This window comes from Sinohyriopsis cumingii, chromosome 18, assembly GCF_028554795.1.
Source record: "Sinohyriopsis cumingii isolate HCF-2022 chromosome 18, ASM2855479v2, whole genome shotgun sequence".
In the NCBI taxonomy this organism is placed as follows: Eukaryota; Metazoa; Mollusca; class Bivalvia; order Unionida; family Unionidae; genus Sinohyriopsis; species Sinohyriopsis cumingii.
In genome coordinates, this window is record NC_142978.1 from 70,790,868 (window position 1) to 70,817,211 (window position 26,344).

At 34.3% G+C, this 26,344-nt stretch overlaps 1 protein-coding gene across 1 annotated transcript in view; it reads left to right on the forward strand.

Moving 5' to 3' along the window:
• LOC149776932 (sodium/potassium-transporting ATPase subunit beta-2-like) overlaps positions 1-25,786 on the forward strand; it is a 72,319-nt gene extending 46,533 nt beyond the window's left edge. Inside the window, exons 5-6 of the mRNA XM_089941653.1 lie at positions 7,313-7,414; positions 20,931-25,786. Coding sequence (XP_089797779.1) covers positions 7,313-7,414; positions 20,931-21,170 — 342 coding nt within the window. The 3' untranslated portion in view covers positions 21,171-25,786. The remainder of the gene's footprint in view (positions 1-7,312; positions 7,415-20,930) is intronic.
• Positions 25,787-26,344: the final 558 nt, after the last annotated feature.

The following is a 26,344-nucleotide window of genomic DNA, read 5'->3' on the forward strand; positions in this document are numbered from 1 at the left end:
AAAAAAGCCTGTGTATATGTACATAAATCTCCATGACATTGGGACGTAATAAGTACAAAGTAGTCTTCCTTGGAAAATATGAACTCTGCAACAGAACTTGCCATTAAAAAATATGTAAAACTTTTACATGGTCTTATATCAAGGTTTAGGCGCTCGGCCATGCCTATAATGTAGCATTCAAGTAACGTCACAAAATCAACTTTTCCAACCCTGTGGATCTGTATAGGAATACTATCAGGCATGAAGAAAAATAAACTGGCAGCATGAACACAGGTGCTTGCACAAACAAATAAAACAAAATAAATGAAGAAATAAATGAAATAATAACTAGGATTGAAGAGATTGCAGTTTCTGATCCTGAAAAAATACAAAAATTAGAACAAGACATTGATGGAATTTTTAATTAGAGACACATTTTCCATTGCATAAGCATGCCTACCATACCTCAGCTCATATGAACATTGAATATACCAAGTCTTACGTGAAATGCTGACATACTTGAATTATTGAGACCCATAAGTGTACTGATTCCAGAACCACCATCAGTTGCCACTGTCACTGCCATTGCAAAAACATCAACAATTACTAATACAATAACAGTACAACATTTAAAACAAGTTGCAAGTGAGCATAATATCCAGATACCAAGAGGTCAAGAGGTACATGAAAAAGCGACATCCATTTGATACTAGGTTAGTATGAAGAAAATCATCATCTTCTTGCATCTGCTGTTGATACTTTAGCAGCTGAGTATGTTCTTGCAAAACTACAGTAATCAAAAGTACCTGAATTTAAATTTTATTCTAGTAGACTAAGTGGTGAATTAGAAACTCTCGTGGCAATCATCCCATCCACATACGATTTAGGTAAAGAGGCTCAACAAGTTTTAATAAATATTATTCCTGGAATCGTAGTTGCATTACAAAATTTTGGTCGCTTTGGCGTTAAGCAGACATTATCCATTGCACACATTGGGTTTACAAGAATGGATTGAAAAGCCAGCATCTTGGATTCAGAATGGTGCCTGCATAATCTTAAATGGCAAAGACAACAGTGCCATCAGAAATGAAATTGACAAAGCAATTGAAAAGATGGCCAAAACATTGGAGAAATACACTAATGCAGGATAAGGATGGACTTTCAAAAGATGTGGCAAAGTCGTCAAGGTACATTACTCACCGTATCAATTTTTTCATCATCATGGATTTATTTACAGAGCAATACCAGTGTTGGTACCTCCAAGGTCAGTTATAAACATGAAAGTCTTTGTCAATTGTTGTTTTGAATGGACAATTTTATCAGCGTTATATCTGATTAATACCTGCGTCAAAAATACCAGCATCACGTGGGTGAAGTTAACTTTGGTGATATTGAATTTCCAGTGCAGGTTACGAAAGCCACACTAAAAATTTGAAACACTCAATCCAGGTATAGTTGCTAATGTGTTCCATTATGATGAAGTATTTTATCCACTTGCATTATCTCTATAGACAGCATGAATGAACTCAGATTGATTTTTCGCTGTTGATTGAAATGAAAGAATCAGAATCAGTGTTGTGCTACATATGGATAAAGAATCTTGCTCAGATACTTAACTGACACAGCAAGCACACATGGAATAAATATCCATTTGGATGCTGTATGCACGTCCTTAAGATTCAGCAGCCATGAGTTTCACTGTAGTGGTATCAGTGAAAAACAGCAGTGAATAATTATTACAGAACCTGGTTAAAAAAATATCATTAAAATTACTGCAGTGCAGCAAAAGATGAAAGTCTGTTATATAAATATGCAGACTTTGAATGTCATAATGTTTCAGTGGCAGACACGAATGCATCCAGTTCTGCTTCCAAAGACACATGTACGTCTGATCTCGATTGAACAGAGCTAACCAGTGAACAAATCCCACATGAGTTGTATTATGTAGCAGCTAGGTGTGGTGAAGAAACTAGAGTGTCTGGTACATGGTTGTTCCCATATCAAAGCGCGATTATTGATGAGTCCAGACATAAATATACTCTATGCAACAAACTGGTACCAGGCTGTAGGATGAAATTCAATTATGTACTGCACTTGCTACATCTCAGCTGTATATGCGATTGGATATATGCATGTAACCAGGATTCATCGAGTGCTTGGATTTTGCCAGCAAAGCTTGGATGACACTGTATATTCAGTTGAATATGGACCCAAGGACTAAGACCACCAAAATCTTTGAAAACTTTTTCATTGTCATGAATATTGCCTCCTTTGGAAAAACCATAGAGAATCTTTGCAGATGAATTCGTGTAGATCTTGTCTGTGATAGTGAACAAGACAAATTTGAAAGGCTTGTTGCTGACTCGGCAGTGAATTCAGAAAAATCTTTGATGGTGGACTTACTGCTACTCACAGGAAAAAATGAAAACTAATGCTTACAAATCTATCTGTGTTGGATAGTCCATGGTGGACTTGTCGAAGCTGCTCATGTTGAGTTTTACTTTGACCAGATCAAACTGATTTACTAGGATTGGGTCAAGATGCTGTAGACCAGCAATGACTTGCTACTGGTGATGTGTATGTGAACAGTTTGGTCAATGAATATGATATACCACTCCCTCGATAACTCGCGCCCTGATAACTCGTGAACCCACTTATAATGTGGGTCAGGTGTGGATCCCATTTTTTAAAAACTAGAAAATACCAAAAAAAAGGATCCCTATTTCTTAAAACTTTAAAAATCGTGATCAAAATTGGTAACTGAAACTGTGATATATTGCTTGTTTTATAGTCGAAAACAGTAGATAGAACATCAGAATTTCTGTCAACATTTTGAAATTATCATCTTTTAATAAGAAGTCATATAAGTGGCTAAAAAAAATTTCCAAACACATTCTTAGTACACCATATTTAAAAGTATTCAAGGAAATTTCGATCAATGAAAATGTCACGCCTAGTGTAGGCAGTACATTAATACTTAAATATCAATTAAATAATTTTTGTTAGTGAAATTTGTATTTTAATTCTATCTTTTAGTTCCTCTTAAGTGTAATCATCATAAATGCAATGTGTATTTAAACGTAAAATGTGTCAATCTACTGTAACAGCTATGTCCACAAGCGTTTCTCCGAGAACCTAATTAAGTGCCAACTGTGTTTTGATAACTGACTTGCGGAAGTATTTGTTGTAGTATTGCACTGAATTAAAAGCTGGCCTCCTATGTATTATCACATTAATTATGTCTTTTGAATTAAATAAAGGAGGTGGATTACAAGAAAAGTTAAAAGGCATGCAAATCCTACAAACTTAAAATCTAGCGGCTTTGGTCGTATGTCAAAGCTAGCAAGGCAACCAAGCTAAAGAATACTTTGTAAAATAAAGAGTTTGGTATCACAGATATGGACCATTATGGGCAAACGAGTTTCAGAGAATTCCTGAACTGGCACTAAGAGATATCCTCAAGGATGATAAGAAGCTTCACTATTATTTCCAATGAAATCACGACATGAGTAATGTACTAATTGAACAAATCAAAATAACTGTCACTTGTTTTTGCAGACAAAAAGGAATCTTGTTTGGTTGTGTATCAACAGTTAGTCAAGTTCCCTGCTAACAAACTCCTGATTTGGCAGGATACTATAACAAAACAAAAAGCAGTGATATCAAACACAGGTGTTATCGCGTACACATGATGGTTGTTCAAACCAGTTGAAATGATCTTTCACATGTTGAACATTTTGAAAATAAATGTTATTTATACAGAATAATGAACAACCTCATTTGAAAAAGCAAGTTCTTAACAATTATTATCGACATGATTGTAAGACGAGGACTCAGTCATTAAACAGCCCAGTCCCCTAACTCCCCCCCCTTGCGGTTTTCTCGATGTTTAAGTGGATTTTTTCAATTTTTGTAGGTCCCTTGTAACTCGCGTCCTCGCTTATAGTGCGGTCAGTGTTTGTGGACCCCATTGTGCATGAGTTATCGAGGTTTAGAGGTGTACTAGCAAGTATCAGAAAGAACATCCATTGCTTAATAACACCAATGAAATGTTGTTGCTAAGTTTGAAGACAAATAATTGGGTGAACTAATTGAAGAGTATGTGGGACTGCGTTGCTGCAAGTTTATTGCAGTTGGCATAATATCCAATCACAACCATTTGGTTGTATAACTGTCATACAATTAAAATTTGCAATTGTATTATTAATAGAACTATGATGAACCTGCGGTCCTACCAGTGTGAAAAAATAAAGTGGAACAACAGCTGTGAGATGAAATTAGCAAGAGAACTGCGCTGATCATAAAATACAAACACGTGTGTTTGGTCATAGATATTATTATGTAGTCTTGCTGCAGCAGTGCCTGTTGGTCTTGGTGTGACTGGAATCATTGCAACAACAGCCATAGTGAGAGTTATATCTATAGTAACAGTGTCTCTAGTGGCGTTAGCAAATTAATTTAAATGCGACTTAATACAAAATTTGTTGCAGTGACATAGAGCAGTCTGAACACGACAAGTAAATTGTATTTAGTTGCAATCCTGAGGATAAAATAACCAGTGGGGCTGAATTTGAGATTGTCCTGGCAGAAATAGAAAATCACAGACAATAATGAGCAAAAATAAGAATCGGTGCAGATTTACAAAAAGTAAACCACAAATAAAAACACGCAGAGGCCTATTTTATTGATCGAAAATGGTAGCTGCTGCTCCTACAAAATATTCCTTCACTGTATGCCTGTGTTATATCGATCGGTACCACATGTTATCCCACAAAACCAACCCAAATTAAAAATAAAATAACCTATAAATGACCTCTTAAAAAATACAGTGTCTACTCAATATAATTTTAGCAGGTTTTACTGAAAGTCTCCTGTTATACATGTCTTTCAGTTTTGTACAACTGATCCGTCTTCAAATATGTACACAGTTATAAAAGCAGAAAAATCTAATAATGAATTCTCAGTACCGGTTCAATAGAATTGGACCCAATTGGAAAGAAAACTCCATGATAACACTATGGTATAAAGGTATGTCTAATTTCTCCACATAATGCCAATCTGCCATCACAAATGGCCTCTTTTATTCAAACAATAGAAAACCTTAGTATGAAGGTCTTTCTGATGCCTTCAAATTATGTTAATCTGTCATCAGATATTACTGAAAATAGAAAACCTCTGACTAACTTATCAAAATCTTCTAGAATTTGACAACATTTGATGGAAAGTGTTATGTTGTGAAGATCTTTCAGGTTTGTTTAAACGATGATGATAGATCATCAATTTATCCTTGATACTAAAAACAGAAGAACCTTAAATGACTTGTTCTCAAAACCTATTCAAAAGAGTTTGACTAAATTTGACAGAAAGAGTGTTTTGGTGTAAAGAGCCTTCAGTTTTATGCACATTATGTTGACCCTGTGTCAAATATAGTCACAACTATTTAAAATCGAAAAATGTAAAAATATTTTATTAAAACACTGCTCAACATAATTTGACCAAAATGTTCAGAAAACATCTTAGCATGAAACCTTTAAATGATTTCACCAAAACTGTTGACTATAACTTGATCCAGTCCAATTATGACATTTTGCTTATTAAAACCATGAAAGTCATCTATAATGGGGACTGTGTAGAATCACAGATTATTGTATTAATGAAGCTTACCCTTTTGAAGCAAAATTTAAAATTAAAATTCTATTTTTTGAATACAGGATGCATATAGTTCCATGAAGCCAGTTTTATAAGTTAGTAAAAATTGGTGTTTTGGGGTTAGTTTTGAACAATATGTAGTACAGCGTACAAGTTGAAGAGAAAGTGCAAAATGGAAATCGAGCAAAAGCAACACTCTTGGTAGATAAAATAGGTTGTGGATGAGGTTAGTTTAGAAAAAACTAGACCTGTCCAGTATTGTCATTGAATTTGATGTATTGTATCCCATGACATTATTCACTGACCATTTCGAGACTGAATAAATTTGCGGTGTTGTGTCCTTTGACTTTATTGCCCATTTTGGGAAGGCATATGCTGTATCGTGGCTGTTATGTGAAATACCTTCAATTTCTTTCGACAGAAACTGCTAACCTTCAGTATGATACTTTATTTTCATTGTCCAACAAAGTAACCAAAGCCACTCAATACTTTAAAATGGTATTGTCATGATAAGGTACCTAAAAAATATATTGTTTTTAATGTGATTATATGTAAGTATTATTTCATGGTATTTCATATATAATGGTAGATTGTCATTTAGTCACATATTATTTTTATATTTGTGCATGAGAGGATTTACAAGTACACTAAGTACACTATATCTGAGCAGTTATATTACCAAATTAAGAGTTTTTAAAAGTTTTAAGTTGACGACAGCAAGGAGGAAAGTAAGAATTTGAGCATAATGAATAACGCTGGAAAATGATTTGTTGATGCAGGCAACATAAGTGACAATTGTATTGAAAATAATATTATGTTCATATGATCTAACATGCATAAGGTTATTTACAAAATTACTTTAACATAGTATGTGATAAACTACTTAGTTGAAATTCAGACCTGAATGTAAATTTGTAACCATCAAACCAAAAACAATCCATTTGGTAGCTGAGACCACCATAATATACATGTAACAGAAAGAACCGTGACATTTCTTTAAAAGTTGTTTTTAAATGTATACAAATTACCAATGATACAAAGACATGAAAGAAATGTGACACTTGAATAATTTTTATAGAAAAGGTGTGAAACCTTCATCATACAATGTTACTGCTGATAAATTCATATGAAGCTGCAACAAGTTATGCTGTTGTTGTATGGTTTAATGCCATTTTTCAGCACAAGATAGGCTATTCATGGTGGCCAGTATAAATGGTGGAGGAGGAACTTTAGAAGGCACTTAATTTAATTAGTGTACTTTCTCAATATAGAGAGAATTTTTTACTCCAGAAATGTCAGAAAATCTTGTTTGGAATCTATGTTGTTTTAAAAAGTTATATTATGTTCACCAAGTGGGACTTTTGACAGGATTTGATACTAAAACCTAAACAATATCCATCATGAAATATAAATGGTGTGGGGTTACAAAATAAGTCCAGACCATTTGCAGTTAAAATTGTATGTGTGCAGGAGACATTGAAAAGGTGCCTTTTGGTTTTTACCACTATCTCACCTCACCTCATTCACACACAATTTCCTTTATGTCTGGGAGAGCCTTGATGCAAGATCATGCTTCAATATAAGTCACTTAAGTCTTTTAAAGCCTAGCTATTTACCCAACAGACATTCCCTTAGGCCTCAGATAATATAAAACTCTACCACTGCATCATTTTCTGTATTTCAGGTCTACGACTGGATTCCTGAACTTTACACAAATGACACAGTACCAGATGAGATCCGTGACAACTGGGCTGAAAACCATATCACTGTTCAATGTGAAGGAGAGGTAATATTGATACTTGTGTGTCAATACAATGTCTGTGGAGGACTCGTATAGTGTTATGATCCATGCCTTTCCATACAGCCACTGCCCATGTCAGACATGTTAGTCAAAAATTGTTTCCAAACAGTAACATTAAAAGGCCTTGATGGACTGAAATAAAGTATAGCTTAAGTAATATCAACCTGGATACTTGATTGTAAAGCTAAGAAAAATGTATGTGTTCCCATGAGTCAGTCGACCATTCCTTTTTCTCACTGCCAACCCTAGCACCATTTCCCCATGGTAACATATATATATATATATATATATATATATATATATATATATATATATATATATATATATATATATAGTGTGACCCTGCTATAGCAAAGTAGTTGGAAGCCATAGAACCTGACCATCTTATAGACTGAACTGTGTTATAAGCAGCCAGGTCAGGTAGCTGAAGAAAATGATGCATGTACCTCAAACAACTTGCGGCGGGGATGGGTAGGTAATAAATGCAGGCTGTAAAATATGTGCTTCATCAGCACAGCTACCATCTTAAATCGATGCATATTAAATGAGAAATACATCTGTAGTGAAAACAGAGACGGCAAATATAATAGTTTACTTTATTTAGAGAACCACAAATTGGTACATATAAGTGAATACTGTTTTTAAATACATGTCTAATATATAGCATGAATAGAGTATCAACACTGTGTACTCGCCCGTGAATCTCATCATATACATTGAATCCACAATACAAGCGATTCCATCGAAAATGTGCACACACACACACACACATTTAAAATATTCAATAATTTTGTCACAGGTCATATTGGTCTGAATTCAGTGGAAAAACATAGCACAATGATGTAATGAATGACGAAGAACATTTACTTTTCAGTATGTAAGTTTGATACTGACTTCCTTTGAAGAAAAGTTCTTTGTTTTTATTGAAGATTGATGAAAGGTGCATTTGTTATTGAAGTCACCGCTAAAGGACAGCTTTGGAGAACCGAATAAATGCCCATTTCTTATTGTGGCGGCAACATCAAATAATTCTATTGCATGATTGAGACTGATCTTTTTCCATTTGCTGAGTACATTTTCATAACAATCAGTGCTTCGGTGGTAATCTGTTTCCTTTGAAATTTCAGCAAACTATTTTATCTGGGTATATTTTTGAAAAGGAATCGGCTGTCATTTGGTCTATTCAAGTTACTTTTCCACCCTGCCTATTGAAAAACCAATAAGTAAAATGTGTTTTTTTCTCTCTAACATTTGTGGTAGCAACATGATGCTGCCTTCCATGCATGTGTCAGAAATTTAACAAAGGATCAACAAATGATAGAGATGCAGGTGTTCTGTATTCTGATATGATGACATGGATTATTACAGAAAATGTGAGTGTTCTGAAGAATTTAATTCTGAGTGAAAAAAAGAGGAATTTTACTTACCATCCACATACAAATGTCAGTCTGTGTAAATATTTTAATTACTAGTAAGTGACCAAAAATCCAACGAAAGATAGAATACAAGATAATGCCTTGTCCGGTTGATCTCTGTTACCAGAAATTTCAAAAACAAAAAAGCGGATATTTCACAACATATAGTACTCATGCTAGATATCAAGATAAGCAGATTATGATATAACAATGCACTGTTTAGATGGTTTGTCAGTATGGACAAAGAAATTGTTTATGTAACAATAGATAAATTTCAGTGTGTTTTATATTCAGTTTGTGGCTTCCTTTCATGGGGCCTCTGAATTTCTCCACTCCAAACCAATGGTTGTATATACAATTTTAACACATTAACCCCTGGAGCTTTTCGTCATTTTTGCCTAAAAATCGAGTAGGAAACACATTTTGAAAGCTATTTCTGAATAGACTCGAAAACACCTAATTCCCGGTCATCTTTCAATAACATACTGCCTAGTGGTGTCAGAAACATCGATTTTCATTGGCTATTTGACTCGCACATGAGCAGAAGGGTAAATATTGGACTTCTTTTTTTTTGTTGCTAAACAGAGCCATTATTTTTGTATGGAGACCACTCTTTATTCCAAATGCCCACTTTATCCTACTTTTTGCAAAGTCTCATCTGTCAGTTTGCAGTTCATACCGGCCTGCTTTAGATCTGAGACCAAAAAGTATAAAATCCGGACACAAAATCAGATTCCGACCATGGGCAAATTTTGGGTAAAAAAAAGTCGGGTCCAAAAAATGTGGTTTTTCTATTTTACTTTGTAATGCAACTAGATATTCCTGATTATTTGGTATCATTGTAGAGCTACATCCGTCTACCTTTCTATAATACCACCCACTTTAGTGTATCATGCATGACCATGACGCTACAGAGATCGACAGTAGGCTACTACCTCCTGCCCTGTAAAGTCATTGCTAGGGGTTAATGTGTTAAACAGCCAACAATGTGGCTAATATAAAAAAAATTGCCAGATGGTATATTTTACAGCCAATAGGGAAAAAAAGTCCAAGTTTGTGACATTGGCAAAGCCCTAGGGGATCCCAGAATAAACTTTTTTACATGTTATTTTTCATACTTTTAAGAAGAAAAAACTACTTTTTAGTGTACAAGAAAAATACACAGAAAATTTCAGGAGCCACATCATGAACGTGTTGTATTTATCTTATGCGTTCTCTTCCCCAAAATGATAATAAACTTTTTACGTTAGTTTTGTACTTTTAAGAAAGAATTTTTTTTATGTACAAGAAAAATACATGTACATGAAATTTTGGGAGCCACACCATGACCGTGTTATATCCAAATTCATGTTTTAACGATATATACGGTGGGGGGGGGGTAATACAAGCGGGTGCGAAAAAGCATGCTTCATTGGCACAATTACCATTTTAGATCAGTGTATATTAAATGAGAAAAACATTTGCACTGATAACAGAAATTGCATATATAATATATTACTTTATTCAGAGAATCATGCATCGGTACATACACGTGTATAGTTTATATATGCATGCCTAATCTATAGCATGAATAGAGTATCAACACCGCGTACTCACCAGCAAATATCATAACATACATTGAATCCACAATACAAGTATTTCCATAAAAAATATCCACACACAGATGTAAAATATTCAATAATTTTGTCACAGATCATTATGTGACTGAATTAAATGGAAAAAAATGACAAAAATTACATAACGGGTGTACGTAAAGAATGATGAAACAGTACGTCCGAAGGTTAATTAACGGTGTCTATATAAATTTCATACCACTAAATTTCTCATCTGTCAATTGTAATACGTTATTATTGTTTGAAAAAGTCAATTATATTTCTCAGCTGAAGAATTCAAACATAGTTGATATCTTGCGTCTCCATCCATCTCAAAGCACACTCTAAACCTTTGACTGCTTCTGTTGCTAATGGTGGATCATCCTCAGGTGTGGTGTCCTCGCTGTCATCATCAGAAGCATCACCATCGTCAGCATCACAATTGGTGTTATTGAACTTAATATTTTTAATAATTTCCACATCCGAAACGTGGTCTGCAACTGGGCAGTTATTATCAAAATTGAGCCATTCATCAACACTTTCACGTGACTACATCAGCTCCCCAAATGCCCTCTCAGCCTTGAAGACATCATTCTCAGAAAATCCATCAAATACACTATTGTCATCATCACTGATGTTGCCTCTGTTTTCCTGTGTAATAGTAAATGCTACCCCAAGTCCTTTCTCCCAGCTGTTCTCAATGCAGCTTGGCGTAATGGCATCCCAAGATTTGCCACCAAGGTACATTACTTCGTTTAGATTTAAACTTTTTAGTGTTGCCTGGACTGAGGTTTCATTGCAAACAATCTTTTTCACAAGTTCTCTTCAATAATTCATTTCAAAAACATATTATGCCCTAGTCCAGAGGCTGAATCCTGGAAGTTGTATTCTTTGGGAGGAAGCTAGCTTTTATTTTCCTGTCCTTACTAACCAGGATGTCTGCAGGTGGGTGTGCGGGGCAGTTGTCCAATAATAACAATGCCTTTGGCTCCATCTTCAGATTTCTAAGGTGGGATCAAACTGCTGGTATTATTTCATTTTGAAACCATTTTTCAAACAAAGCAGCTGTCATTCATGCGTTTTTTGTGGCATCATACGAAAATGGTAGGGTCTTCACATTCAAATGATGGATGCACATAGGAGATTTGAATTTTCCAATACATAGTGGTTTAAGTTTGTGTCATCCCATTTTATTGACACAAAACAGCAACGTTAATTGCTCCTTTATTTTCTTAAACCCTTCATGTTTTTCACAGCTAGGATGGTGTCAGGCATCATTTTGTAGCACAATCCAGTTTCATTACAATTGTAAATCTGCTCTGGGGAATATCCACCTTCCTCTGTTATTTCCCTCAATTCATCTGCATCAGAATCTGAAGAGCGAATTTCTCCATGTGACTAATCCAATGTCGTTTCTTAAAACAGTTTAGCCATCCATTGCTTGCTTTGAAACTGGAATCTTGCTTGCCCATGTAAGTCGGTGTGTAATTTTTCGGCTTGTGCCTTTAAAATTGGTCCTGAAATAGGCACTCCTTCAGCTCTAGTCTGGACAAACCACTGATACAGGGCTGCATCAAGATGGGTGTCTCCTGCTAGTCTTGCTTTTTTCCTCATCATTCTCTCACTTTCATGCATATCCACAACCATCTCTCTTAATTTTGCTTCTTCCCTTCTTCCATCCTCGAACTGTTGATTCATTCATTCACACCTAAATCTTTAGCTACTTGTGATTGTTTAACACCAGACTTAATCCTGTCCAATGCTTCAATCTTTTCTTTAACAGTAAAAGCTTTACATTTCCGTTTCCCATTTTCCATTCAAAATGTATACTAATTAACACTTTTACTCCTACTGGTTTGAAAGACTACAGCAAAATTAGAATAACTGTCATTAAACAATGGGGGTATATTTGTAGGAAATGGACGACATTATTTACTAGTCAACAGCTTGCATAAAACAACACCGCCAAGCCACGCGCACATGTTGGCGGCTTTTGTTTCTTTGATGTTTTATAAATCGTTGCCCCCTAATTTGAACAAGTTTAGCTTGGCAGTTGACTTTGATGATGAGCAATGTACTTAATTTAATTGATTAAGAATTCTTGCAAGAATCTTTTATAATAATGATAATAATGAGGACTTTGTATGGCGCCTAATCTTTAGAAGCTCTAAGCGCTTTACAACATTAGACAACACCTATAAGATAAAAAACATATAATAATATTATTACAAAAACAAACACCTTGAAATTAGAAAAACATTTTAAAAAAATAAAAAACATGTTGAGAATATTTCAGGTAGGAAACATTATTAGGTCTTTAAGTTTGTTCTTGCAGTTGAAATAAGTGAGTTTTGAGAGCCCTCTTAAATGTGATCACTGTGTCTTTGTGTCTCAGTTCAATGGGCAATTCATTCCGTGTTGCTGGGCCCTTGTATGCAAAAGAACGCTGCCCATATGACTTTGTTTTCATAGTGGGAATAATGAGTATACAATTGTCAGAAGAGGAGCGTAAGTATCTTGCTGGTGTGTACACATGGGTGAGGTCAGATAGGTATGTTGGACTAGAGTCCGACAGTGAAACGTAGCACAGAGAACAAATTTTGTGTTTGATTCTGGATCAAATGGATAGCCAGTATAGGGTACAGAGCAGCAGGGAGGTGTATTCTGATTGGGGTACTCTAAGTATGATCCGAGCAGCTGTGTTTTGAACTTTTTGAAGTTTCTGGAGCAGATAATGAGATGAACCAGACAGAACTGAGTTACAATAGTCCAGTCTTGAAAGTACTGATGAACACACAAGTTTTTTAGTGGCATCAACTGAAAGATATTTGTGAACTGAGCTGATACGTCTCAGCTCAAGATATGCAGCCTTGCATATGTTCATGACATGTTGGTGCAATGTGAGAGTACTGTCCAGAGTAACACCTAGGTTTCATACTGATTGTGTGAATTTAATGTTGGCGTTGCTGATATTTATTGTTTGAGATAAAGGATGTGAATGAGAAAGTCTTTTTGTTGTGATCAGAGTGGCCTCAGTTTTATCATCATTCATATGCAGCTTGTTACATGTCATCCATGATTTCACATCAGAAATGCACCTCTCTACACCTTGGATGGTAGCATCAGCTTCAGTTGGGTGGCTAGATTATAATTTGTGTGTCATCAGCGTACAATTGGTGAGACACTGGATGATGATCTATGACACTTGAAAGCGACTGAGTGTACAGAATGAAGAGAACAGGTCCAAGAACAGACCCCAGTGGAACACCACAACATAGATCAACTGGGCTGGAGTGTATTCCATTTGCAGATACAATTTGTGTCCTGTTGACCAAGTAGGACTTGAACCAAAGTAAGGCTGTATCATGAATGCCAAATACATGCTGGAGATGGTGAAGTAATATATCATGGTCTATTGTGTCAAATGCTGTGGACAAATCAAGGAGGGTGAGGACTGTAATCTTTCCACTATCCAATGCAGAGAGAATATCATTAACTACTTTTAGAAGAGTAGTTTCAGTACTGTGGCAAGGGCGATATGCAGATTGTACATTGCTAAAAAGACTGTTTGAATTTAGGTGAGATACATGCTGGGATAGAACAACCTTTTCTAGGATTTCTGATATGAATGGAAGATTAGAAACTGGGCAGTAGTTCTTTAAATCGTTATGGTCTAGTGTTGGTTTCTTGCTAAAAAGACTGTTTGAATTTAGGTGAGATACATGCTGGGATAGAACAACCTTTTCTAGGATTTTTGATATGAATGGAAGATTAGAAACTGGGCGGTAGTTCTTTAAATCGTTATGGTCTAGTGTTGGTTTCTTCAGCAGAGGCTTTACAATGGCAGTTTTGAAAAATTATGGGAATTCCGCTGATGAGAGAGAGATATTAATAACATCAGTTAGTGAAGGCAATACTGGATCTAAGCACTCAAGCAGCAGTGATGTTGGAATTGGATCATGTTCACATGACTTTGATGCACTCTTCATCACGATTGTAAGTACGAAATCCATAGACTGAGACAGGTTCAAATGCTGCTAATGGTTGCCGCTGAAATTCTGTATCCCAACTGTATGGTGACGACAAGTCAATTGAAATTGTGGTGTCAAGCTTATCTCTAATGGTTTGTACTTTGTCACGGAAGAAATTTGCAAACATGTCCGGAAGGTCGACTGGAGAGAAGGTAGTGGATGCAGCCAGATTGTTCTGTATTTATGAATTCCGAAGATTGGTTAATCCAAAATCACTGCAGTATGATTGCATGCCATTGCATGCCATCATTAAAACCATCACTATCACTGTGGGGGAGAGGTACATCTAAATTGATATAGATTGCATGCCATCATTAAAATCATCACTGTGTGGGACAGGTACATCTAAATTGATATAGATTGCATGCCATCATTAAAATCATCACTGGGTGGGACAGGTACATCTAAATTGATATAGATTGCATGCCATCATTAAAATCATCACTGTGTGGGACAGGCACATCTAAATTGATATAGATTGCATGCAATCATTAAAATCATCACTGTGTGGGACAGGTACATCTAAATTGATAGAATGATTAACAGACCTATATCTATCAACATTCTCCTTTGACATATTTATATGGCAGAGTTGTTTCCCTTATATCCCCTCCCAGGATCATTAATGATATAATTAAAGCCACTTCCTTTCATTCCCATTGAATAATGACCATAATACTTAACCTGAAGAGGATTTATGAGGTATAGGCAAGAGAGCTGAAAACTGCTTTCATATTGTACTTCTGTCATACCTTAATTTAAGTTTTGACTGAGTAGACGAAAGATTAGTTCTTGCTATTTTACAAGCTTTGATAAAATCAGAGATATAATCAAGAAGAATAATCTCTGAATCTTTGGTTGAAAGACTTTTCTCATGTAATAATTTTAATGTTCCCGGACAGTATGTCCAAAAACTAGTTCAAAAGATTAATAAGTAATGAGTATTTTTTTAATGACATTGTTGATCACTGTGCCATGATTCACTAACAGCAAACAACAGCAAATTCATCCCAGTCTTTTCCTGTATCAGAGCTATATGGATGCAATCATATTATGCTGGTCTGATGAAACCTTTCATTAGCCCCTTAACTTTCCAGTTGATAGTCAGATGAATTAAGTTGTTGGATGCCTAATTCATCCAACATTTATTGGAAAATTCCAGGCAAACTTTGATCCTTGATCAAACTGAACTGATTCAGGAAAGCCAAAAAATCTTAAAAAAATTCAAAGCCTTTACTTTGGTTTTAGTTTTAATATTCCTCATAGGAATTGCCTCTGGAACTCTTGTGGATACACACATTATGGTCAACTAACATTGGTTTCCTGACTTAGCCATAGGTGAGAAACATACACAGTTGATGATTATTGTGCTAAATGGGTTGTCAGATACAGGAATATGTTGCAGAAAAGGCTGAGGTATTGTCTGGTTTAGTTTTTCCATGACAAGATCTACAGTATTGAAACACGTCACTTTTAATTTTCAGCCAATACAAATGATTCAAGATCTTGCGATAAGTCTTGTTGACTCCTACACAACCAGTCAAGAGAGGTTCATGAGAAAACCAAGAATTTCCTGTCTATACAACTTATGAACAACAGTCTGAAAGCTCACTGACCAATCGTGACCAGCGAGTACATTGTCTATATGTTTTCATAAGGATGCATTTTTTCCCAAAAGACTGACGGGCATTTGTGTTGCTTCAGTTTTTGATATTAGTTCTCTGAAACAAACAGGAGGTCTTGGGACCTCATTCCTGTTTGATAATGAATGATTGTCTGTTTTTTTCCTTATTAGAATAAAGACAACAAATGGTAAATGGTATCACTGTGATTAATACCTCTTGATTGACCAATACCAGGAGCAAAAGTGACCTCATCAAAATACTGCCCAGTAAGTACATCAGGCAAAGGAATAATTTCTTGAACAATATCATTCTCAAGAGCTCTTTAGTTGGTAACTGCACAAACAGGATATAAATCAGGGATTTCATTTTCAGTAGGATCAACTTTTGGATCCAAACAAGGCTTGTCAGTTACAAGTTGATTAACTGCAATGATATCTCCCGCTAGGTCATTACCTGGTAATAAAGGAATACCATCAAATAGTAAAAAAGTCACTGTTCCAACTGTCATGGGTCCTGAGACCAAGTCTGATGACACATCACACAACAGAGAGGAACATTCCTCATACCTCTCAACCTCCCAGACAGAATTGGGCCTTTATTGAGATTTGAAAGTTTGTTTTGAGTTAGAAAAAGGAGGTCAGTAAATGTAACCCAAGAAAGCAACATAGTACATTTGAGAATATAAAATTTCAGTTTCTTTGGAGCATTTAATACATTTACAAAACAAATTTTTTTTGTAGACTTAGCTTTGTAAAGTATCAGAAATACACATGGTGTTATGTCGATGGATGTCAACAATGACTTAATGCTGGTATGCTGTTTGCAGCATGTGTAAAGAAAAAATATCTGCCTCATTGCATCTGTGCTTCACAAAGTCAGACTGTGTCAAACAGAATTTCAGAAATTTAGTTTTGCAGGACTTTGTTTGCTTCCTTAACTGAATCACAGCTACATTTTAACATTTTGCCCTCAAAAAAGAATCATGCTAGTCCCCCAGTACAGGAAGTCTAGCCAGCATGGGGTTTTGACCAGAAGGCGTTTTATGAATGTCTGCTTGCTACTAAATGAAGTGGTGTAACCAAGACATCCAATGAGGAGGACAAATCACCCACATTGATAACCTTTATGTTATTCCACCTGATATGGATGGACATTTCAACATCGGGTTTTCGCTACAATACTTCTCATATCTAGTTTATCATAACAAATATGGTACAGATATCACATACAGTATGGCCAAAACAGCAACTTCAGTCAAACCACTTATCTCGACCTCGGTTATCTCGAGAATCCATGTATGAGTGTTTTGGTTCGGTCCAGAAAAAAAAGCCTTCTTTGTTATGCTAAGTATTTAACACTTATCTTGATCCCTGTTTAGTCGATAACCTCGTTATGTTGGGGATAAGTTTTGGTCAGAAATAACATGTGGCCCCCCTAATTCAACAAAATGCATCTATTATCAGTACCTCGTAATGGCAGTGATGGAAAAAGTCGGTACAAAACCAAATTTTACTGGTACAAATGCTAATCTACCAATCTCATTAATGCAGGGTTTATCACTTCTTGCATAGAGTGGAGAAAATTATCTTGTAAACAATACTTTAAGGAAACTGAATGAATGTGTTTCTGGCCTATATATAAGCTGCCTTCAAAATAGACATTATCACATGTCAACACCACAATATAGTTCGTTCCAAACAGCATTGTGAATGTGATCTTATCTGTAACTAGGAAAATTATCAGGTTAACATCATTAAATGTAGCTATAAATACCAAATTTGTTTTACACAGTATATTTAAAACAAATTTGGTATTAGTTAAAGTGTTTCCATGCTTGGTGCGAATTTAAGCCTTCACCTTCATCATAGCTAGGTCACGTGACTCACATTAATCTACAAATAGAAACCTGCAAAATTCCAAACTAAGCTGGTCCCCCCCCCCCTTTAAGCCCCCAACATTTTGTTATTAATTTGTTTTGAACAAGAGTAAATAAAAACACCAAGGGTATTTTTTTTACAAAATTCCACAGCGCCCAGTAATGAGTATATTTTTTAATGAAATTGTTGAACACTGTGTCAGGATTGTATTCTTCAACACAAACGGAATAAAGCAGAAAACGACTGATGTAATTAACCTCTATGAAACAGAAAGAGGAGTGCTTTCATTTGTATCGTTTTTATCTTGAATATCAAAGTCTTGCTGACCATCAAAGATATTAGCCGACTCTCCTTTGGGGCTACAGCTGTATAAATGGAATAAGTTGGCTTCTAACTGTATGAATCGAATAAGTTGTCTTCATACAGAATTTGATATTGAGACAGATAACTTTAAAGACTTGAAACACATTTTACAGTTTGTTGGTATATGAATACCGACAGCCTCATCTTTTTCCGGTACAGAGGCAAATTTTATCAGTGAAAACCGGTTTATACAGGGGTAAAGAAACCACTGATGATCAACAAAATTGAATGATTGTCATGCACAATATTGGTCAGTTACATTTTGCTGCTAGTCAACTCTAAGAAAAGACAATACTTAAAAAAAAAGTATAGTCCTACACGTACATGTACTTAAGTTGGCCTAGATTTTGGACAGCATGAGAAAATCAGGCTACCAAAGGGATGAGGCTATTCACAGGGAAATAAAAACAACTTTAAACCATTGACATTGTTGCAGTAACTTAAGTGTTGTAAAAATGTGTGACTTGTTACTTAATCTTATTTAAAAGACCTCCAGTCTTCTTTTTTGTGCAACCAGGCATGACTGACTTATTATTTTTATTGTGCATTAGAAATGTCATTTGTTTTTAGAAACAAAACTCTTCATTTTTTTATGCTTCTGATGCATAATCATTGTTCTGCAGTAGATATGTCAACTAAACCCTGATATCTCGGGACCCGGTTATGACAATGATTTTGACATCCTCGACATAGTCGAGATAACCAGGTTTGACTGTACATATATTGAAAAACTTTATGTTGTTGTTCCTCCTGAATGGAAAGTCATATCTTATGGTGTTTAGCTCAGCAGTTGTTAAATAAAAACTGCCACTCTTTAAAATCTTATCATTGTGCTTCCTATATGGAAAGCAATAGCAACATTGGGTTTCCACCAGAGGACATTTTATGCTAATTGGTCATAAATGTAATTGGTGCCAATCTAACAGACAATATGGCAGCCTTTGCAGCCATCTTGAAACTCTTGTTACTGTTGCTTCTTCTAAATGAAAAGTCATATCAGCATGGAGTTTCGCCAGAAGAATAATTGTGATTCATAGTTATTTGGGAATAATAATTCTGTTGCTTGTACCTCAGATATGGCCATCACAATGAACTTAGTGAAAGTCTCTTCCTTAATTCAGCTGAATGGATAGCCATATTAACATGGAATTTCTCCAAAAGTCTTCAGATTGTGTCAAATTTGCCCTAAATTAAAATGGGGCCAATCTTGCATCCATTGTAATAGCTACAATTTTTATCTTCAATTTCAGGAATTCAGTTCCAGAAAGTAGAGCATCCATCCCTTAAAAAGACTCTTGTTTTACCATGGACACTAATTTGCTATCAATGTCACTGTCACTATTAAAATAGACAAGTTTGAAAGTACATCTTCTAAAGAAACCACGTTTTGGAATTTGATCAAATTTAACAAGCATTCTTGTATGAACCTCTTTAGGTTGTGTCTGTGAAGTAGGACTTTCATAAAATAAGGTCACAATTACAAAGAAAAGAAAAGCTTTTTACCAACATCTTCTAGAAAACCAGTCCAAAGAATTTGACCAAACATCATGACATGAGGGGCTTGTAATTTTGCACAGACGATGTCTATCTGCTATGAAATAAAGCCACAATATCTTAAGTCAGAAAAACATTTAAACAACTTTTTGTGCTCATCAAACATATTCACTTTGACAACAAACCTCATTTTATGTATATCTATATTTTGTGCTTAAAGTTTTTCCGCGATTTTAAATTGTACTTTAAGATAATGGTAATTTGTAAACATGTTTATGTAGGATTTGGGTTCCGAATATTCTAGAAATTAAATTGTTTACAGTTTAATGGAATTTTCAAATTAAAAATGATTCTCATCTAGGGAATTCCAGAACATTCTATTGCCTATGAATAAATAGACTTTGGAAATAAATTAATACATTCATGTTTCATATCAGTCCTTGGGAATCTATGATCCTATGATCAGAGTTTGCATTTGTGATAAGAATATTAGTTTGAGAGAAATTACTTATTTCATTCATTTGAATCACTAAAGTACTCTTTGACTGGATTAAGACATTATTTTGGGGTTATTGAGAAATCATTTAACAACATCTTTGATTAGATCATTGCGATCCACTAGGACATTAAAAACTATTGGAGTTAAATCAGAATATTCTATACTTTTGGACTTTAATAGGACATCTAGGATTATTTGGGATTAAATTTATAAAACTATGTTCCTTAACTTTGCATTTTATAAATTTGAAAAGTAAATGGCTTGATTTTACTTAAATTCTTGGTTTCACTTTTTCTGTTACTTAGTTTAAGACCTACAGTTGTAACAGTCCTATCACAAAAATTTAGCTGTATAGGACACTAAAATTGGTGTAGAGATGGGAAAAACAGAAATAAAACTTGAAATGGTTCTTTTCTTAACACAGCATAATAATATCAGAAGAGATGTCTATGGAAAGCATCCTGATTACCACACGGATTTCTTTGCCAACTGCTTTCTTCATTTCGCTGTTAGGCAGGTGTCAGCCATGTGAGTGATCTTGTGCCAGCTTGGGATTCTTGTATTTATTTCTATGTTAAGTTGATCTGTTCTTGTATTTACTCTAGAATCCTGCAGACAAGGACAATATTGGACCGATCGCATACTACCCACCGTATGGTTTCCATGTCAAGTACTTCCCCTTCCGTAACCAGCAAGGCTACCGTTCACCTCTCGTCTTTGTCAGATTCGATGAACCGGTAACTGGTGTTATCATTATGGTCACCTGCAAAATCTATGCCAGAAATATTTATCACGATGCCAATGAGAAAACTGGTCAGATACATTTTGAATTTATCGTTGATTAATGATTGATTAATGATATTTGTATTTCCTTACATAATGCCATTACAGTTTACTAATCCTTTACATGAAACATTTATTGTATTTAAAATTTCTTTTCTGCTTCTTTGTATTTTTTTATGTCTTCTTTACACCAGAATAAACATAAACAACATGAATGTGTTTGGTCTCTACGAATACGAGTGGTATTGTATTAAGATGTGATTACTTGTGTTGTGAAGACTCATTTGGACAATGAGTACATGATGAGTATTGCATACATGTGTTTTCATCCATATTTATGATGAATTTTATCACAATTTTTATAATTTTGATTTATCACTAAAAGAAGAGACTTTATATTTCCTGGAATAGATGCTTAACATTTGGGTTTATTTTGAAACATATATTTTGGTGTCATTTTCCAAATCTTTGTGGAAATTTGTCTTACAAGTTAAGTTCTATAATTGTGTATATTGTATAAACTGTAATTGCTGGTACAGTAAAACAGATTATATTCAGATATGTGCATGTTGTTTCTTTTCTGACAATTGAACATTTTCTGGTGTTGTTATTCCAGAAAATGCCCATCCATTTCTGTACATGAGATGTTTCTTTTATTGGTTAATCAGATTTCTAGCTATTCTTTGCCAGAATAGTCCTTCCCTTTAAATGAATTTTGTTTAAAACATCTTTGTGCATACTTCTGTAATTTAAAATAGGCACTGTGACTGTGACTGTGTCCACATTGAGCACATTCTGTCCCTGAGTGCTACAGTAGAGCTGGTGACCAGCTTGCTGTCATCACAATTTTGTTTTTAATTACAGCTTAAAATTTAGTGCAATTTGCATAACCTTTATTAAGAAGAAAAAGCGCCATTAAAGAAACTGCTTTTGCCAAATATTGATGGTTTCATTATTCATCCTTTTACTACTGGTTCCTTCAGTACTTTCACTCTTCTATGGAATCATATAGCATTCTTGTAACTGGATAATTTTTAGAATGAATGGGATATCAGTATTAGGTCATTTTTATTATGGAAGTAAACATTTGGAATACAAACTTTCATGTTTTGACTATTCCTCTTATAGAATGGATTTACATCTTAAATCCTTGAAACTGTTGTCAATCTTGACACAAGTCTTACAGATTTGATGTAAGAAACCAAAAATAACCAACCATAATTAACTAGTGAATGTATTCTTGTTTGTCTCTGTAGATAATACATTGTAATACAGATTCCCTTTATAGGTTCCTTGAAAATATCTACTCTTCTCTACTCTTATATAATGTTAAGACATCTGTTATAGTTTTTGTTGAATCATTGTTCAGGACATACCATTTATGTTTAAAATTTTGGTTAGCTCTTTAGTTGTAAATCAGAATGGGATGGCCTACTGTCTGTCATCTGTCTCTTTGCACAAAATTCTTATGGCGACCCCTCTGAAACTATTTCAAGGAGTGACATAAATCTTTGTACACACATTCATCCCGCAGTGTTGTTTGTCCTAAATGAAATGGTGCTGCTCAAATAACAATATGGCCATGATGGTAACAGTTACCATCTTGAAATTTAAGTTATAGCCTCCCATCCTACTTAAACATTTATGTCTACATGAAGTTTTCACTGTAAGACTTTGGATGATGTCTGGTTGGTCCTGAACAAAGATGGTGCCAATCTTAAATCTTAGAAGCATTCTTATACCTTTCCATTCTGAACTAAAAGTTGAATTGACATAAACCTTTGCCAGAAGACTTCTCATTCTAGTTTCTTATTTGATTATGATTCTTGATCAGCCATATTTGATGTAAGGTTCGCACTGAAAGGGTAGAGGAGAACATTTATACGTTTGAGCCCATCATGACTGTTTATAAATAATATCTAGAAGACCCAATTTTTTTGCCAGGTTTCACATGAAATAGTGTCAGGAATCACACAAGTATGTTCTAAAAGATTTGCAGTTCATGCATGCAAGAACAAGCAATTACAAGTTTACATGTTATTATAAATTTGGAATATGGATATATATTAAATTATTTTCTTTTTCATATTTTTTTTTCAAGATTCTTTTTATGTTTGGGATAATTTTAGGTAACTTTGCCTTCATATACCAGCCTGAAAAAAAATATTCACATCCATCGTATTTACTGAGGATATATATTTTATCAAGTTGATTTTGTTTTCGTGCATTGGGTTTGAGCCCATCATTATTTGATTCCAATTTGGTAGATTTAGCCTAATATTGAGCTTTGAATTATACATTGTCAGTTTGTTGATAGAATTAACTTGTTATACAAGTTTCAAAGTTGTCATTTATGTAAATGTCATATTAGACATAATACCTGTACATACCTTTATAAACACCCACACCTCATTTTGGTCTACACATTTAAGAAATACATGTATCTCTTGCTGAGAGCAGATTTTTCTATCACAGCTGTTGTACCATTATGCTTCTTTTGTGTTTCCTTTCCAATTAACTATGTGGGCTAATTTTGCTTCAAAAACATGCCTAATATATGTAAACATATTTCACAGACAGTGCACCTCAAAATAGGAGAGCTTCCAACATTGACAAAGGGAGCTGTCTTCTTGTATGTAGATACGTGCAATAGGGAAATTGTTTATGCTATTATATATTTATATATATATATATATATATATATATATATATATATATATATATATATATATATATATATATATATATATATATAATTGACAGTTTGTAATCCTTGACCAAAATTTGCGATATTATTTTTGAGATCATTATTGTTATTATTATTGCAGTTTTTGTGTTTTTATGATGGCAAAAAGGTATATTAATTTACTGCATGCCAACATTAACACAATGGACATATTATATTCGAGATGAGGAGCCCCTTTTTGAAATTTTTTACATGTTATGCATTAACTTTCTGAGGCTTCTTTGCGTTTGATTTATTATTTTTATAGATACGGTGCACATGAAAATGTTGCTCCATGAGGTATATCAAACCAACACATGCAGGTGGAAGTTGATAACTATAAATCAGCATTAATTATTGTTAAGTTTTGTTATTTACATTTCTGTGTTTGATAACGATGAATTAAGGCAAGTGATGGACAAGCAAATAATGAAGTGACACAGAAGCAATATTATGAGCCTTCATAGCTGATAATATTATTACGGAGATTTCACAATGCAAAAAGAACCAGAATTTCAGTTGAAACACTGCCTGAGGTGAAATAAAAGACTGAAAATGGAGACATCTGTACATTTTGTTTTCAAGGAAGGAACAAGAATAAGATATTTTTTTCAAAGCTGACAGTTCACCATAAATCTGAAAGGGTAAGAAATAATAATCTTACATTGTGGATGGAGAAGTCTCCATATTCTGAAAGGGTAAGAAATAAATTTAAATTGAGGGTGAAACATTCTCCTTAAATGGTAAGTTTATAGGTCAGAATCTCTTGAGTTGGCCATTTGAGCTTTTAGATATTGAGATGAGGTACTATTGTCTGTGGTGAACAGCTTGTGCAAATAAATTCAGGTTTATCATTTAGGTGTGAACATGATTGCATTTATTTCAGTGTATTAAAAAATGCATATTCCACACATTTGTTAAATATATATTTCTAATTCCCTATCAGCTCCTCATAGTTATTGTATGTTCTAAATTTGACTTCTTGTTGCTCAGAATTGTATATTGTACCAAATTTCAATTATTGGATGCATAATTTTGACTAATTTTGCAAAGTACTTTAGATTTTGATGTCATATGTTCGGAATGCTTGATAGGTTTTGTATGTTCTACTCTGCAAAGAATCCCTGAATGTTGTTGAACATTTACTATTTTGTTCAATTAGAATCGCAGAAAGCTATAACAAGAAATTCCATATGCAGCCTTGATGATAAACAAAATGGCATATTAATTACAGTTAAATGAAGAGAAGATGTGAGATATTCTTCCAAACCTCTGACATACCATCTACTAGTAATTACTTCATTAGTATCTTATTGTAATAATATACATTTGATATTTGAAACGTTAGGAATGAATCCAAACCTATGTCATACTATATACGTTCTCTGCCTCAGTATTTTGTGTTTGTGACAGTACACATTTTACAGTTGTAAAGTTTAGGCATGCCATGTTAAGTTAAGACAAAACTCTAAATCTAATCGTAGATGACAATTGTTAGACTTTCTGGTTACTGTCGTTGATCATAGTTCAGTGCAGTACTTAAAACAATGCATCGTTTACACAGAAAATGCCATAAAGGTAATTGTTTCCATATTTTATGCCAAAATTTTGTATGAATTTTTAAAGCCGTTTTCTGTTGAGAGGTAAAGGCAATAAAAGACTTATGAGGATATTGATATATGCATATGGTAATAAAAATACCATGATTATCTCACTAATTTTATTCATCTAATGAATCGTGTTTAATGAACCATATTACCAGAATCATCTATGCCTTCAGTATTCTTAATTCCTTGATTATAAAAATGTCTGAAATTAGGAAAGAATTAAAATGTAACAAATGCTAAATGAAAAGAATATGATTTGAAAACTTAAGATTAAAGAATGAATGTAGTTGCAAGTCAGTGTTCCAGTATTAACATTTATATCAAAAATAAAAGTGTTGATGATAAAGTATTGTCAGTTACTTTTATTTGTATTGTCCATACATACATACATACATACATACATACATACATACATACATACATACATATATGCAATCAGATTTGTATAATTGGAAGTAAAGATTTTCTTTGTAAATAAGTCTTATTTTTTATTTTGGACTTTGATTTCCGTTCATCCTTTTTTATGTTCAGGAAACATCTTTGAAGACTTTTCATATGTTGTCTGTTTCTCACATGGATTCATTGGGCATGGTCATCTTTCCTATAGATCAATTATAAAATATAGTCTGATTTTACAAGTCACATACCAAAGTCTTAAAAATATACTGTAAACATGATATCATACCTCATGATTTTCGACTGTTTTGCCAAGTTCTGACAAGTGTGCTTGTCATTGTGGGGTTTTGTTTGTCTTTCCAACGTTTACCATTCCCATAGAGGACTATATTATCCGATCATGCCAAGATCTCCCACGTTTACCATTCCCATAGAGGACTCTATTGTCCGATCATGCCAAGGTCTCCCACGTTTACCATTCCCATAGAGGACTCTATTGTCCGATCAT